The sequence below is a fragment of the Myotis yumanensis genome, unplaced genomic scaffold (assembly GCF_028538775.1).
Source record: "Myotis yumanensis isolate MYYU_CA2020_CCGP unplaced genomic scaffold, mMyoYum1.0.hap1 SCAF_8, whole genome shotgun sequence".
Lineage (NCBI taxonomy): Eukaryota > Metazoa > Chordata > Mammalia > Chiroptera > Vespertilionidae > Myotis > Myotis yumanensis.
The window spans coordinates 89035266-89051270 of record NW_027223759.1 but is presented as its reverse complement, the minus strand read 5'-3'; the positions used below and the strand labels follow the sequence as shown (position 1 = coordinate 89051270).

Sequence of the window (16005 nt, the reverse complement as noted above, 5' to 3'; positions counted from 1 at the left end):
TACTAATCTACATAACAATGTTTTGTTAACTTTTTAACTTTTACATTAAAAAGTTAATGCAAAACTTTTAACTGCTCAAGAGCCCTTGAGCAATCTTAGCATATTATTAGCAAATTACGCTTTGATAGGTTGAACAGACGACTGGATGACCAGACACTTAACATATTAGGCTTTTATTATATAGGATTTTCATTAAAATGATATTACAAGCCCTGCTTTCCAAGAAGGAAACTGGAGGTGGTTATGTAACTTGATCAAAATGGATTTGAAATGATGCATTGGAACTTTATCACACATGCTATTTGTTAGTCTATGGCCTGCAATTCCTTTACTTGTAAAGGTGGCATGATAGGGGGTGTGGTGCATGATCAAGAGCTCATTCTCATTTACGCCAGTGAATGATCATCAGGGCTAAATGATGCTCTTAAAAGCAAATATTTTATTTTTATTTTTAAAAATGTAGTGAGATGTTTTTGACATATAACATTGCTTAATGTGTTCAGTGTGTTGATTTCATACATTTATATATATTGCAATATGACCACTGCAATAGTGTTAGTGAGCATCTCTAGCATATCACGTGATTATCATACTTTTTGTGGAGAATAAGATCTAGTCTCTTAGCAATTTGTTTTGAAGTTTATAATATGAAAGTGTGGACTAAGCACTAAGCTTGTATTAGATCTCCAGAATGCATTTATTTACAAGCTTGTGGCTTTAAACATCTTTCCATTTCCCTAAAACTGTAGTTATTAAACAGCATGGCACTGGTATAAAATAGATATATAGACCAATGGAAGATAGAGAGCCCAGAAATAAGCCCTGACACTACAGTCCACTCATATTTAACAAGGGTGCAAAGGATACCCAATGGAGAAAAAAATAGTTTCTTCAATAAATGGTATTGGGGAAAGTGGATAACCACATACAGAAAAAATGAAATTAGACTTCTATCTTACACCACTCACAAAAAAATTAATTCCAAATGGACTAGAAACTTAAACATAAGACCAGATACCATAAAACTCCTAAGAAACAACATTGAGAAGAAGCTCCTTGACATGAGCGTTGCTGATAATTTTTTGGATATGACACCAAAAATATATAAGTAACAAAAGCAAAAGTCAACAAGCGGGACTACATCCAAAAAAAAAAAAAGCTTCTGCACAACCAATGTAATGGAAAGACAACCTATGAAATGGGAGAAAATACATGCAAACCACATATTGGAGGGAAAAAGCAAATATTTTAACTGTATAATAACTATTTCTTTAGACTAACTGAGATACTTAGTGAACTGAACAGATTCTTTCTTAGTTCAAAATTTCAAAATGCATTTTGCTATTGAGCAGAAAATGTGTCCTGGATGTCTCCATACCTGCGTTCTTTTGAGCAGGTAGAGAGCTGGGCTTGTTTCTCATTATGGGCTTGATTGGTGGTAAACAGCAGAATTGTAACCGGACAAATAATGGGTCCGTGCTGCCTGTCACTACTTGAGGAAATTGAGCAGAGACGAGGTTGAATCATCTGAGTGTTTATCCCAATACTGCCAGCAGTGTGAGAGAGCAGCAGATCACCCACAAAAATCTGCTCTGCACCCCAACATAAGCCAGCTGCTTATATGGGATAGAAGGACAAAAATTACAAGGGAATGTAGACAAAAGGTATCCAGATGGGCAGTTTGCAGGTCTGGAGATTTGCAAAGGCCTGTGGTATGCAAAGGGCTGGGGGTCTTGAAAGGGCTGGCAATCCTGGTTTCTGCAGCAAGGTTAATCTTTCCATGATAACAGGCAGCTCCTGATGGGAGGAAGGGATGCATTTCCAGATGAGCTGCCAGCCAGGGTAGAATGTGCCTTCTTTAATCAGAATAAAACAATCACGGTTAACAGAGCATGATTAATATTTCTTACAATTATATCTGGTCCCCGATATTCTATTTCTGCCCCTAACAGAATGAATGATAGAGGATGAACAGGATAGCAAAATGGGAGTATCAATGTTTTTTTTTTTTTCAGGTTTCTGGGTTCATAAAAATTAAACAACATATTCTGCTGATGAAATTTCAGGAGATATAAGGGACATCAATAAATACAGACAGACATGAGGCTATTTCAGAGTGAAAAGATAATTGAACAGATGGTAATAATTCATCATGTACAGCAGCAACTGTAGTACAAGGAACTGCACTCCATCCTGCTTTTTAACCTCATTTGCCAGATGAGATCCCAACTCCAACTCTCTAGGGTATGAAGTTGAGGTCTTCATTCTAATGCAATAAAGAAAAAGTTCTAATGTATCAATTCTTAACTCTTTTGCATGTTGAACAACTTATTATGTGTCCATGTAGAACATATAGTTTTAATATTATAAAACATTATAATACTACTAGAGATCCAGTGCACAAATTAGTGCACCAGTGGGGTCCCTCAGCCTGGTCTGTGGGATCGAGCCAAAACTGGGTCTCCGACATCTCCTGGGGGGTCCAGATTGTGAGAGGGTGCAGGCCAAGCTGAGGAACCCCACCAGTGCACGATCGGGGCCATGGAGGGATGCAGGAGATTGGCCAGCTGGGGAGGGACCATGGGAAAGCTCCAGGACATGTCCAGCCCATCTCTCTCAGTCCCAATCAGCTGGACCCTGGCAGCAAGCAAGCTAACCTACCGGTCAGAGTGTCTGTCCCCTGGTGGTCAGTGAACATCATAGCGAGCAGTTGAGCAGCCTTAGCATATTATTAGCATATTACGCTTTGATAGGTTGAACAGACAACCGGATGACCGGACACTTAGCCTATTAGGCTTTTATTATATAGGATTTTCAGTAAAATGATATTACAAGCCCTGCTTTCCAAGAAGGAAACCGGAGGTGGTTATGTAACTTGCTCATATCTCCCAGCTGGCATGCAGTAGAACCCAGGTTCTAAGGAATGGACGTGTCCACTGTGCAGGCTGTCTCAGCACACCTTGCAGCCCGGAGGCTTCCCCAGAGACTGTGACACATGCCCTGTGCTGGTGGTCTTGTGCCAGAGGCAGGACAGCAGAGGCTGGTGTTTGGAGCCTGGAGGACTTTATAATGTGTTTCCAGTCTCAGCATAGATGATTCACCCTCATTCCCTACATGAAATTGGACTTTCTCGAGTTATAGGCAATCTTTGTAGGTTGAACCGTGTGACGTTCCCAAAACTTCAAAAATAAAGCAATTCCTGTTCTGGGTCTTTTGAAATGGATGTGTTTTCCTCATGAATTTCGATGGATTTTGGGAGGGAAGCCTGGGCAGAGTTTATCTCCTCTCCCCTTAAGGTATCTCTTACCTTATGCTCTGGGAACCTACACAGCATCCTGAGAACTACCTGAGGCCACTCTCCGCTTGCCCTCTCCTGGATGCTGCTGCTAATAGTAGCAGCACCGGCCACCTGTAAGACACCGATGCCTTTATGTATAATGGGCAGCATAGATTTCTGTGGAATGCCGTTCATTTGGTGAATAATGGGCCTCCTTGCATAAACCCCCTCACTTCGTCTTTACAACAATCCTGTATAGTCGGCCTCATTGCTGCTTTTTGGATGTTACTGAAGAGGAAACTGAACTTCAGAGAAGTAATTATTTGGCAAGGTTTCTAAGCCTTGCACACCAATCCAGATCTTCTGACTCCAGAGCCCGGCCACATACACTAACCTTTGCCCACTCATGGACCAAAGGACCACCTTGAATACTTAGCTTCCAGAGCCATGTTTTAGTACAAGCATGTGTGGGTTCGAGAATGCATCCACCTAATGGACTGTTTAGAGCAAATCCTACTTGTTTGAAAACCCTTCAGAGCTGACTTCACATGGATCTTCCCCAGCCAAAACCACAGTAACCACTCTAGAGCAGGGAGCAGGAGCTGGCCCATGGAAGCTCTCACGAGGGCCACTGACCACTGGCCTTTACTATTGTGTCCAGATCAGGGCTTAACCTACACTGCTGCCAATGACTCGGGGTGGGGGGCGGGGAGGAGCGGGAGAATAACACCAATTTACCCATTTTCTTTCAGTCTTTACTCTGCTATCTCCCAGGGGAAATATAGTCAGAGGACAAAGGTATCTTTGAAAGGAAAGGCAACAAAGAGACCTAAGTTTCCAACAATCAGCTATCTTCCTGTCACTCCTGCTGTGTTTGCAGTGGGGGCTTGTGACATCTAAGTGAATTGTGGGGAGTGCTTTGAAGCTCTTAGTGTCCCTTTGCATCTTCTGAATATGGCATATACCAATAAGTGCCAATAGCTGAATTATTAAAACTTCAATTCACCCTGAGGGTCCTGAGGCAGAGTTGGCAATAGTAGTGACTTTAAGATGAAAGATTGTCTGACAGCTTCCTTTTCCATCTTGCCAAAGATAGAATATGATTTTGCAAAGTGAGTCAATGATTAAATGAATAAGCAAATCAATTAATGGATGTATGAACAATTAGGTGAATGAATATACAGATGTGAAAGTCTGTGTTCATTGGAAGGGAAATCTAAATCCATATGATTTAATGATGCTATGTGGATCACTTTTGAAATGAGACAGATTGGCCCTAACCGGTTTGGCTCAGTGGATAGAGCGTTGGCCTGCGGATTGAGGGGTCCCAGGTTCAGTTCCGGTCAAGGGCATGTACCTGGGTTGCGGGCACATCCCCGGTGGGGGGTGTGCAGGAGGCAGCTGATCGATGTTTCTCTCTCATCGATGTTTCTAACTCTCTATCCCTCTCCCTTCCTCTCTGTAAAAAATCAATAAAGTACATTTTTTTTAAAAAAAGAAAAGAAATGAGACAGATTGGACACAGTACAATTGGGGACACATTTACTTCTCTCTCTGAGCATTCATATATCTGTATATCTACATCTTCATATCTGTATAGACATAGGTAAAAATATAGAGGTAACAATATATTGTAGAATGTTCTAGTATGAGGCAGCGACACACCATCTATTATTGGACTTGGTTTCCCTCTTCTGCTTCTAAGCACCTTGGACATTTCAAAACTGTCCATCTTTCTTTGTCCCTCTACCGCCGTGGTTCTCAACCTTCTGGATCTTTAAATACAGTTCCTCATGTTGTAACCCAATCATAAAATTATTTTCGTTGCAACTTCATAACTGTAATGTTGCTACTGTTATGAATCGTAATGTAAATATCTGATATGCAAGATGGTCTTAGGTGACCCCTATGAAAGGGCCGTTTGACTGCCAAAGGGGTTGCGACCCACAGGTTGAGAACCACTGCTCTACAGCGATGCATTATTAAGAAATTACTTGCCTTTAATTATTTTGTCAGCATTTATCTATATTGACATTTTAAAGATTTTTGTTAATTATTTGTGTAACATATTATTTTTATCAATATGAATCATGTACTATTTTTACTTTCAAAGTCAAAATCCAGTAACCTTCATTCTGATTTTTTTTTTTTTTTGGACTTTTGAGAAAATGTAATTCTGCCTGTTAAACATTGGAAACATGTGGGTTATCAGTGGGCTGCCTTAGGAAACTGTCTTAAGATGAATTGGAATGTTTGAGCACAGTTTAACTTTATGGTGCAAGAAATGTGTCCTTTTTTAGAGCTGGAAAATACTTTAGAGATAATGGAAATCAAACTCAAACTCTTTTTCCCTTTCCTCCCCCTACTTTGTTGACACTGACAGGCAAGGCGGTAAAATTACTTATCCCCAGTCACAATCTTGCCTCTTAGTGTGCTAATCAACTGTGGCTGCTCGCAGTGTATGTGCTCATCATTCTTGTCTGATAGGCCTTGGACCATATTTTTTTTTTTACTTCTTAGACCATGGTTTGCACATTTGTAAGACTGAGGAGGTGAGCATGAGGGAGTCACATGGTGTCTATGTGGGGCTCCTCTTCAGCCCTGAGAACCGAGGAAGAGGAATGAAGTCACTGTGGTAAAGATGCTCAGATGACAAAAGCTTTCCTCCTTGGCCGCATCTATAAGCATGTTCAGAATTAAATTCAGCCCCCATCACAGTAAATGTTGTACCCTAAGTTATTGTTACAGAATGTCTGATGCCTCCCAGATAGTGTCTTGAAACTTTATATTTTGGATTGTTATTCCACAGTAACAGCCCTGCCACAGGAGAGATGGTTTTGCTGTGCTTATATTTTTATTTTTTTTACTGATGATAATACTGATCCCCCCATAGTGAGGTGACTTGTCTAAGCTTGTTCTCAGCAGAAAGAGGCGTCACATACAGGTCTCCCAGTTTCTAAAACTCACATTCCTCTCCTCTCTCCTAGCCTTCCATTTTCCCTGTTCTGGGCAAAGCATGTTTTAAAGGTCCCTGATTTAAAGGTCTTCGCCTCTGCACGTTCTTTTCCTGTAAGCCTCCACAAATACTTTTGACAAACAGGATGAATAATAAAAAAAACTACAGTTAAGTGCCTTGGAATTCAATGGGGATTGCCAAATTCTATCCTTGTTAACTTTGTGTTTTACAGAGACTCTGTGTGTAGGTCTTATTTCCCCCTGGAACGTGTGGTTTTCTGTGATAACCACGGGTGCTAGTGTTTCTCTTGTGAAGGAGGGTGTGCCAGTAGATGGAGGAGGGCTTTGGGGGACTCCCCTGGGTTCCAATTCCTGCTTAGTCACTACCTGCAATCCTGAGCAAGCTGCCTGAGTCTCTTCATTGCATTTCCCCCACTTCTGACCTGGCTGTGTCGGCTCCCTTCAGATTTAAGTAACATTGATTTTAAATGAGATAATGGGATTAAATGCTTAGCTTGCAGCCTGTGGAATCAGGGCTCCAAAACAGCAGCTCTTAAGATTACTAACCTGCTTTCTCCCCTACTGGAGCTCTGTGAGGAGCAAAAGCTCTCTGGTCAAACCCTGGGCATGAGTAGAGCAGCCGGTGGTGATCATGGCTCCTAGGGAGCCACCATCACATGGCCTGCACGAGCCTCTTTTTTCCAGGGTGATCCTTTTCTGAACTTTCTTCTAACCCTCCTTCCTTGGGCTGTGTTTTCTGGGCAGAGGACAAGATCTGGACGTCGGTGCAGCACAACAACACAGAGCTGACCCGTGTGCAGGGCGCCAGCCCCGAGAAGCCCTACTCCATGGCCTTGGACTACGGGGGCAGCCTGGGGCAGCTGGAGGCCGTGATCGACAGCTCGGAGCACTGTGAGCAGGAGGTGGCCTACTACTGTAGGAGGTCCCGCCTGCTCAACACACCAGGTAAGGCTCGCAGCCCCCCCTGCTCTGATTGGTCAGGCAGGGTGACCATAGCAGCAGAAGGGCTACATAACCTGGAATATCACAGAGATGGGTTTTTGCCCACAAGGGGGCTGCACTGAGCCGGGAGGGAAAGGCTGCCCGGAGAGGACTGTGATGGACCACCTACTGATGCCCAGGGTGGGCCGGGAGCAAGTTCCATCGCCTCTTAAGGTCTCTCCTCATCTCCCAAAGGGAAGGACGGCCACACCCACCCTGCCACAGCAGCAACCATGAAAAGGGCCTTGAGAGCAATGGCACTTGAAGTGAGCACTGGAGCCAGACATAAAATCGTGCAGGTGACAGCATATGGGAAAGCAACAGGGTCTCTGCACATTCCCCAAGAGCAAGCAGTGGTGTCTGGGGGCAAAACGTTGGGGGCGCAGTGCGAAACAATGAGCCCGGTGGGTAGCAGGTCCTGTGTGCTGCCTGAAACTCGGAGGCCTCTGGAAATGCATTTTATAAAAATAACACTTGCTTTCAGAAAAAAAATAGATAAACCTTATTTTTTAATCTTTTTTGATGGTTATTTTTTAGAGTGGATAGTTTATTTCATTATTAACGTGTTTGCAAGAACATAGAACAAAACCAAACAGAAATTTCCTAGAACTGCTTACAAAAACACCCAGGATGTCGCCAAATGTCAGGTGGGCTTGGCCACGATTATGCCCACCCTGGGAATCAGTCAGTTTTGTAAACATAGCTCATCATTTGTTTAGTTTCAGGGCGTGTTTGGGGGGGGGGGGGGCGGAGCTGGGAGTGGGGGAGGGGAGGCTGCCCACCATGGGGATGTGAGGTTGCCAAAAACGTGTGTCAGAATCTTTAGCGTCATGTAATTTAGAGCCCAGTGCTTGGAAGTTGGGAATGGTGAAAGGCCTGGGAAAACTAGACCCTGAAATGTCAAAAGGAGAAGGCCTGTGCACCTCACTAAATGGGACCCACAGCCGCCCTGATCTAGAATCTTTAGGGGAGACCTTGTTCCATGTGAGTGAGTTTTCCAGATAACTGTCCCTTATTCCTTTAAGCACCAGAAATCTTTAAAGGAGTTTCTAACTATTTGAAATGAAAATCTTTTTCAAATAGATTACATGCTTCCTTGCCTTCTTAAGCAGATAATTCCGAATATAAAATGTAACCTTTTCTTGATGACTCAGTACCATCACTGGGAAAATCAGTTACTGCACGGGCGGTGGGTGCACGGAGCGCGCAGGCTGAGGTCTGAGCATGGGTACAGGCCTCAGTCCCTGTTCCTCTCCCTTCTCAACACAAAATGCCTGTGTCTCAGCACCCAGCAACCCCTCTGTAGGGTGTTGTTCCCCGGTTTCCCAGGTTGGGTTTGGCGGACGTAGGGAGGAGGGGAGCATGTTGCTGTGACTCTGGAATCTCCTCCAGCATCTGCGTTCTGTGCTGCCCGTGAGCCACCCACTGACGTCCTGCGTGTTTTATTTTTCTGCCGTCACTGCCTTTTACTTGACGTGGACATTGAGCAGGAGGGGCATGGGTTTGGGAGCAGGCCATGCTGGGAGTGAGGTCGTGCCTCCTCTTTCTAGTTATGTGACTGTGCAAGTCACTGAATGTCCGATTTCACAGCCAAACCATTCGTCTTAGAACCTGAACGGCAGAGGCAGCAGGAAGATGGACAGAAGGGAGGCTGTGCTCCCACCACGGTGCGTGGCCAGCAGACCCGGGGGCCCTGTTTCTTTCCTTGCTGCCGGGATGGGAACAAGCTCAGGGAGAATGTTATCCTTATTTTAAATGTGTAAATAGAATGGTTATACTGATCACAACTCATGCGAGAAAATAATCTCATCCCCCAAAGCAGATGGATGTTGTATTTGGTGTGTATCCTTCCAGATGTTTGGCCACATGGATATGCACAAAAGCACAGTTGGAACACACTGTATGTGTGTTGGGGTTTGAAGGTGTTCATTAATCCTCCCTTCCCCCATGGGTCTGAGTCAAAGGAGGTAGAGGAAGGAGGACAGTGGGCATGCTCATAGTGTCCGCGTCCTCCTGGTGAGCTGGCTTGAAAAGCTCAGTGTAGCCCACAGCCTAAGGGGCCCCTGGGCCTCCACCTGCAGTGCTTGTGGCACTGGGTGAGGTGGCGCTGCTGATAGAATGCCTCCTAGAGCGTGGCCCCAGCCTCTCACCCCTCACACCTAAACGCCAGCCCAGGTGTGCTCACCTCATAGGCATGAGGCAGCCAATAGTGTGCACAGGGATCCCAGAGCCAGGGCCCAGGGCACTGACCTAAGGGGGCTCCTGTCACCAATCCGCAGACTGGCCGGCCCCTAAAGGCAGGGTTCTGGTCAGGGGCTCTCCTGGCCACACAGCTACTTTTCTTCATGTCCTCCCATGGCAGGATGAAGGGGAGCGAGCCTGCACTGATCCCATTCCTGAGAGCTCCACCCCTCCCCAAGACCCCCACCTCCTAATACCATCACACTGAGGGCTCCACCCTCTCCCCAAGACCCCCACCTCCTAATACCATCACACTGAGGGCTCCACCCTCTCCCCAAGACCCCCACCTCCTAATACCATCACACTGAGGGCTCCACCACCTCCCTAAGACCCCCACCTCGTAAGACCATCACACTGAGGGGCAGGGTTTCAACCCTGTGAATGGATTTGGGAGGGACTCAATCAGTTCATAACAGGTACATCCATGCAGGAACACTGTACTAGTCCCCCTCATTGAAGCCAAGCGCTTACCCCCGGAAGGCCAAGGAGCAGAGGGGAGATGGTGGAAACCCACTTCGCCTTATCTGGCCCTCGGTCTGGAAGAGCTGAGCAAGCATGCCCTTATCTGCTGAAGTGGGCATCTGTGATATTGTTTTACTCTCTGAATTTCTCACACACACACACACACACACACACACACACACACACTGTACAAATACTGTTCCATATCAATAACTGTGACTTTATGCCAAGTGCTCATTAGCAACAGAGTCTTTCATTATGTGGTTGTACCGCAATGGAGTCTCCTTGGCTCCTGGCATCCCCTTGTGTGATTTCTTTCTGGTGTGACTATTGGGTGGATGCATCTTTTACACCCCCTCACTGTGCACTGAGAGGCGGGCTGGGAACCCTTCCCCCATCCAGCTCTGAGCTCCTGGAATAGAGGTAAGAGGTCAATGCTGATACAAGGAGACACCCTGATCTGAAGCCCATAGCTGCTGGAGAGCCTGGCCGAGTTTACTTCGGGTCAGTCATGCCAACAAGTTTGCCACGTGGGCTGTTCAAGTTCATCCATAGAACTAAGGATCAGTGCCCTCCCAGCCCCTTTCCCTGCCTGGAGGCCGTTCAGTCCTCCCACTCATTTCCTGATGCCGCACGTGAGTGGTTTCCACCTGGAGTCAACTGCTTCCCCTACTTATGTTGAATGAAGGAAAATCCTATTTCTTTTAAAGTATTCTACAATTCTCAATTTTCCTCTTTAACTGATGATAGTCTAGTGAGCATATAGCAAATTAGCTATTGGCTACATATGCTAATATGTGGTATATAGTAATTTAGACTCTAAATCAGTGGTTCCCCACAGGGGAGCAATTTGACTTTTAAGAGGGGCAATTTGACTTTTAAGGGGGGAAATTTGAGAATGAGTTATTAACAGTGAATTTTTTGCATTTCTTATGGTTCTAGGGGCCTCATATACAGTATATAAGTAAATTTTGTGACATATTTATGAATTTCAGTTCTCCATTATGTTTTGAAATGTTATTTGCTATTTTTCATATCACTTAATATTATTATTATTTTAACAATTAGTGATTTCTTCCTCAGTACTTCAACTGTCCTTTTGTTCTTTTATTTTTCTCTTTCATGGGTGCCATATTCTTTCGAAGCTTGTTTAGACCAAGTTAATGGCCTATTAGGCTGATAGGAGTTCACTTTCTGAATAATAAGAATTAGATGTGCCCTAACCGGTTTGGCTCAGTGGATAGAGTGTCGGCCTGCAGACTGAAGGGTCCCGGGTTCGATTCTGGTCAAGGGCATGTACCTTGGTTTCGGGTACATCCCCAGTAGGGGGTGTGTAGGAGGCAGCTGATCGATGTTTCTCTCTCATCGATGTTTCTAACTCTCTAACTCTGTGCCTTCCTCTCTGTAAAAAAATCAATAAAATATTTTTTTTAAAAAGAATTAGATGTAACAGGGGAATCAGGATTTTAGAGATGCTTAGGTGGGGCATGAACAAAACAAGGTTGGGAATCACTGTTCTAAATAAATATATGCTATAGTATGTCTGAATATACAAACACCATGTTTACTAGTACATATTATAGATTCTATGCTATATAATACATTGTGTATTGGCACATATACTCATCATATACTCTTTGTATTCCCAAATAGACATATGAATGCACTCATGTGTATAGACCAGCCGTGGGCAAACTATGGCCTGCGGGCTGGATCCAGCCCATTTGAAATGAATAAAACTAAAAAAAAAAAAAAAAGACCGTACCCTTTTATGTAATGATGTTTACTTTGAATTTATATTAGTTCACACAAACACTCCATCCATGCTTTTGTTCCGGCCCTCCGGTCCAGTTTAAGAACCCATTGTGGCCCTCGAGTCAAAAAGTTTGCCCACGCCTGGTATAGACCCTCAGGTTCCATGTGCACAAAACTAATCATTATGTTTAGAAATCTCAGTAAGAAATTGTGATACGGAATAGTCACATTGCTGATAAAGAAGAAGTAGCACTTCAAGGTTCTCTGGGGATTACTAAACATAAAACACGTTGTGCCCAATAGTTCATCCATTAACAGATGATTACATTTCCTTTCATACAATAAGTATTTATTGATTCTTTATCCTGTGCCACGAACTTTTCTGGCTGGTGAAATTAAACATTGGAAAAAAAAAAAACAGTTCCTGTCCACATGCTTGTAGTAGGGATGACAGAAACAAACCAAACACACACAAGCATGCACATGCACCACATATTTGCACACACATGCATACACACATACTAGTACACATATGCACACACAAGCATACACACACCACAAATTTACACACATGCATGAACTTATATACACACATGCGCACATGTTTGCACACATGGGCATGCATACATATTCACATACATGTACAAACATACAAATGCCCATATACACATCATCAGTTCATGGAAAATGTGAGACAGAAAAGTGAAGACACATCAGGGGCCTGAGTGTGGCTATCGTGGGAGTTCTCTTGCAGACAGGCAGGTAGGAAAGGCGCTCTTGGCTGCGAGGGGTCCTGCCACTGTCACCAGAGTCCTGGTTAAGGGAGGGGAGGGGCCTGTGAAATCTGGGATTGAGGACTGCAGGCTGAGCATCAGCACCAGGTCAGTGCGGCTCGTGAAGGGTAACAGGAAAAGGAGGTTGGGGTGCCCAGAGACCAGGCCATGCAAGGCTGAAGATTGGATGTTATTGTAAGTGAGCAAGGAAGTCACTGGAACAAGGGATTTCTCTTTCTCGTCTATTGCAAAGCCCAGAGCTAATGTCCTTTTATGTCAGGCTAAAGCAGGTATTTGCAATGTGCTAAGCACTTAGGTATTTTAGGTTACTGCCTATCGCTGGTGAACTGGGAGCAGCTTAGAGCTCCCTGAGAGCAGAATCCACATCTGGTCCCCACAGTCCAGCTCAGCCACAGATACTTAGAGCTGCCTTGCATTGCCTCCGATTCATGGCATTACTTTTGTGCTCGCTGCCCCACTGGAACCAAATCAAGGCCACTTTGACAACTTCACCCACCATGTAACTATTGCAGGCCCCCACCACACCCGCACATCTGAGAGGTCAGGCAGAGAGCTGGACACTTTCCTCCTTACTCTCCTCTCAAACATCTCTAAGTACCCCCTCTGCCCCTCCATCCTTTCTTTCTCCTCCCCCTCCCTCCTTCCTCCTCCATTCTTCTCCTCTTCTTCCCCACTCCCTCTCCTTCCTTCCTCCATCCCTCACTGCTTTCTAACGGTCCTCTTTCTATCCTTCCACGTGCACACAGACACAGAACATGCAGGTAGAACTGACCCAAAGCCCATGCTCCGTTCAGCACACCAGCCTGCCACCACGCTACTGAAACCCATTTTGTCATGGAACCAGCATAATCAGAAGCTCAAACGTATGCCATGACATCTGCACAGCAAATATTGGGGCAGTACGTGAAATACCTTTATTTAAAGGGCATTTCCACTTTATGTACTGTAAACTCTATCAAGAAACTCATGGTTCCTAGAATGCACCTTTTTGATCACCACTGCCACTAATGCCATTGGTTCTCAGCTTCTAAGCACCTTTTCTCTGCAGGGGTTTCAAACATTACTTTATTTAATCCTCTCAGTGATCTTATAGCATGTGCATTATCACTCTCTGCTTATTGATTGAAGGGGAGGTGCTAAGAAATAAGGTGTTTCCCCAAGGTCATAGCTGCTGAGTGCTAGAGACCAGTTTCAAAGGAATGCCTCTGGCTTTAACCTCCATCTCATTCCTAAATCATGTGCAGAGAAAGAAGAAAGGCCTCCTGGACAAAAGGGAACAATGCAAGGGGGGTGCAGGTGTCGGAAGAAAAAGTGCATCTTGGCCTGGTCATCAACTCCTATGTAATAAACCACCTTTAAATTCCTTGGCTTAAAACAGGCGACAAGGGACAGATGAGCCAAAGCAGTCACATTCAAAGCAAGGGGAACTCGAGTCCATATTGTAGTGTCATGTATAGATATGTTTTAAAACTACCTTATTTTCAAAAATTTTCAGGGATAATCAACTAACCAAAGAAAATACAGCAAAAGAGGGCAGCATCAGGAGGCAAACCCAGGTCAGAGCTAATTCATGTCTGACTCTCCATTTTTCACCTTCCAGGGACTTCCGTTGCCCTCAAAGTAACCTGCTATAATGCAGTTATAGGAGTTTACCAAATGACTTAAAAACATAGAGACCATCGCACGACTCAAGGCAGTGCACTTCGCTGCACATGAAAGCCACCTTTCCTCATAATGTCCCCACTGCTCCCCCCGAGTCAAAATCAGAGGTGGGTTTTATAAAGAAGACATATACCTTAACGAAGCTGAAGAACTGAGTGTGTATCTGAGGAAAATAAAACTGTCCACAAAGTTTATGACAGAACAGGTGTCTGGCTGCTAATGAATTGCTGTTCATACCATTAGCTACTTAACTAATCAATGAGGATTGCCCCCAAAGCCACACGCAGATCCTGGGTAAGCTGTGTTTTAATTTCCTCAACCCTGTGTGGAAGGCCACGCCCACTTACTTCATCTCATGTGCTTGTGGGAGGAAGAATCGTGTTTCCTCGTTCTAAGCTGTAGTTCAGTGGAAACAACATGGAAAAACACGGATTTTGGAATCATTCGCCTGATATTAAACTTTACTTATTAGCTGTGAAATCCTGAATAAGTTACCTAGGTCTTCTGAGGCTCAGTTTCCTGATCTGTAGCACATAATGACAGATGCCGTGTGCTGCATGTAGTAGACATTCATGGCACACCTGTTATTTTACCCCCTGTCATGTCTGGTGGTGAAAGAGTTCTACCTTGGGGCTTGCCTCTTGTTGGTCTATGGGTCTACGGTACTTACTTTCTACACTGCAGTTCCCTACCTCAGAGTGCTGTTGAGAGTTAAATCCATGGCCCCTCCCCAGCTCTAATCCACCCATCTATGTTCTCATCGCGATGACTGGTGCCATCATCTACCTAGAAAGCACGGGACTCATTCCTCCTTCCCATCTCAGTTCCCACGCAGCACACACACACCAAACCCATCCGCCAGACGGACTTTGGCTCCAGCCTCTTCTGCCCATTTCACTGCTTCTACCTGAAGTCACAGCTCCTCGTCTCCTGACTGGACAAGGGCACCCGGGTCCTGCTCCCTCTCCTTTCCAGCCCTGACCCCACCCCCCACAGTTCACATCTCACACAGCCAAGTGACCATCTTTCCAAAACGAGATTCTAGGCCCCGGCTTCAAGCCCTCCCTTACCTATGAGGGGGAACCCAGAGCTCCAAGGGCTCTGATCTCCCACTGCGGCTAAGCGGGCCTTCCCTGCATCCTGTTCCTTGCCACGGTTCTCCCCACCTGATGTTGCACCAGTGGTTCTCTCTACTCAGGCTTCATTCCACTTCCTGTGCTTCTCTCTCAACTTGCATTTACCTACAACTAAAGTCTCCAGTCCATCCCACTTCGTCACCTCGTCCCATTTTAATATTCTGCAAAGAGGTTGTTACTACCTGTTGTTTTCTTCCAATTTATCTGTTTGTTTATTTTTTACTGTCTACCTCCATTAGAACATGAGCTCCATGAAAAAGGAGCTTTCTTTGTCTTGCTCAGCATTTTGTCCCATAATGCCTAGAATAGCACCTGGCACCTCACAAACATTTAGCAAGTGGTTATTGAATGCATGGGAGATCCCTCCTCAATTAATAGGAAGTACCACTCCTATTCCTATGCCAGAGGACCTGGTACAACAGCGCCTGGGGCTAAGCCTGCAGCACAGTCTCCTGCCCGGGAGAAAACGCGCCACAGAGTGGGAGGTGGGGGTAGAGGGGGTCTGGGAGGGGGGCTGCCCACCCGCTCCTGGATCATCTACCATAGCCTCCTTGAGCCTGAGAAAGTTACATTTTATGGGCCTCCCGTTTCGCAGCTTTGATCCTAGCAGGTTATATATAGTTGCTGTTCTCCACTGTCCTTTCTTCCCTGACATGCCGCGACTCTGTACTAACCCACGCAGAGTGAGGTAAAATACGTGCACAGTTTTACTGTCTTGTCA

At 45.0% G+C, this 16005-nt stretch overlaps 1 protein-coding gene across 3 annotated transcripts in view; it reads left to right on the top strand.

Annotated features, from left to right (window-relative positions):
* CNTNAP5 (contactin associated protein family member 5) overlaps positions 1-16005 on the top strand; it is an 857999-nt gene that overhangs the window by 566844 nt on the left and 275150 nt on the right. For all 3 annotated transcript variants that reach the window (XM_070423164.1, XM_070423162.1, XM_070423163.1), the window contains exon 13: positions 6998-7198. In XM_070423164.1, coding sequence (XP_070279265.1) covers positions 6998-7198 — 201 coding nt within the window. The remainder of the gene's footprint in view (positions 1-6997; positions 7199-16005) is intronic.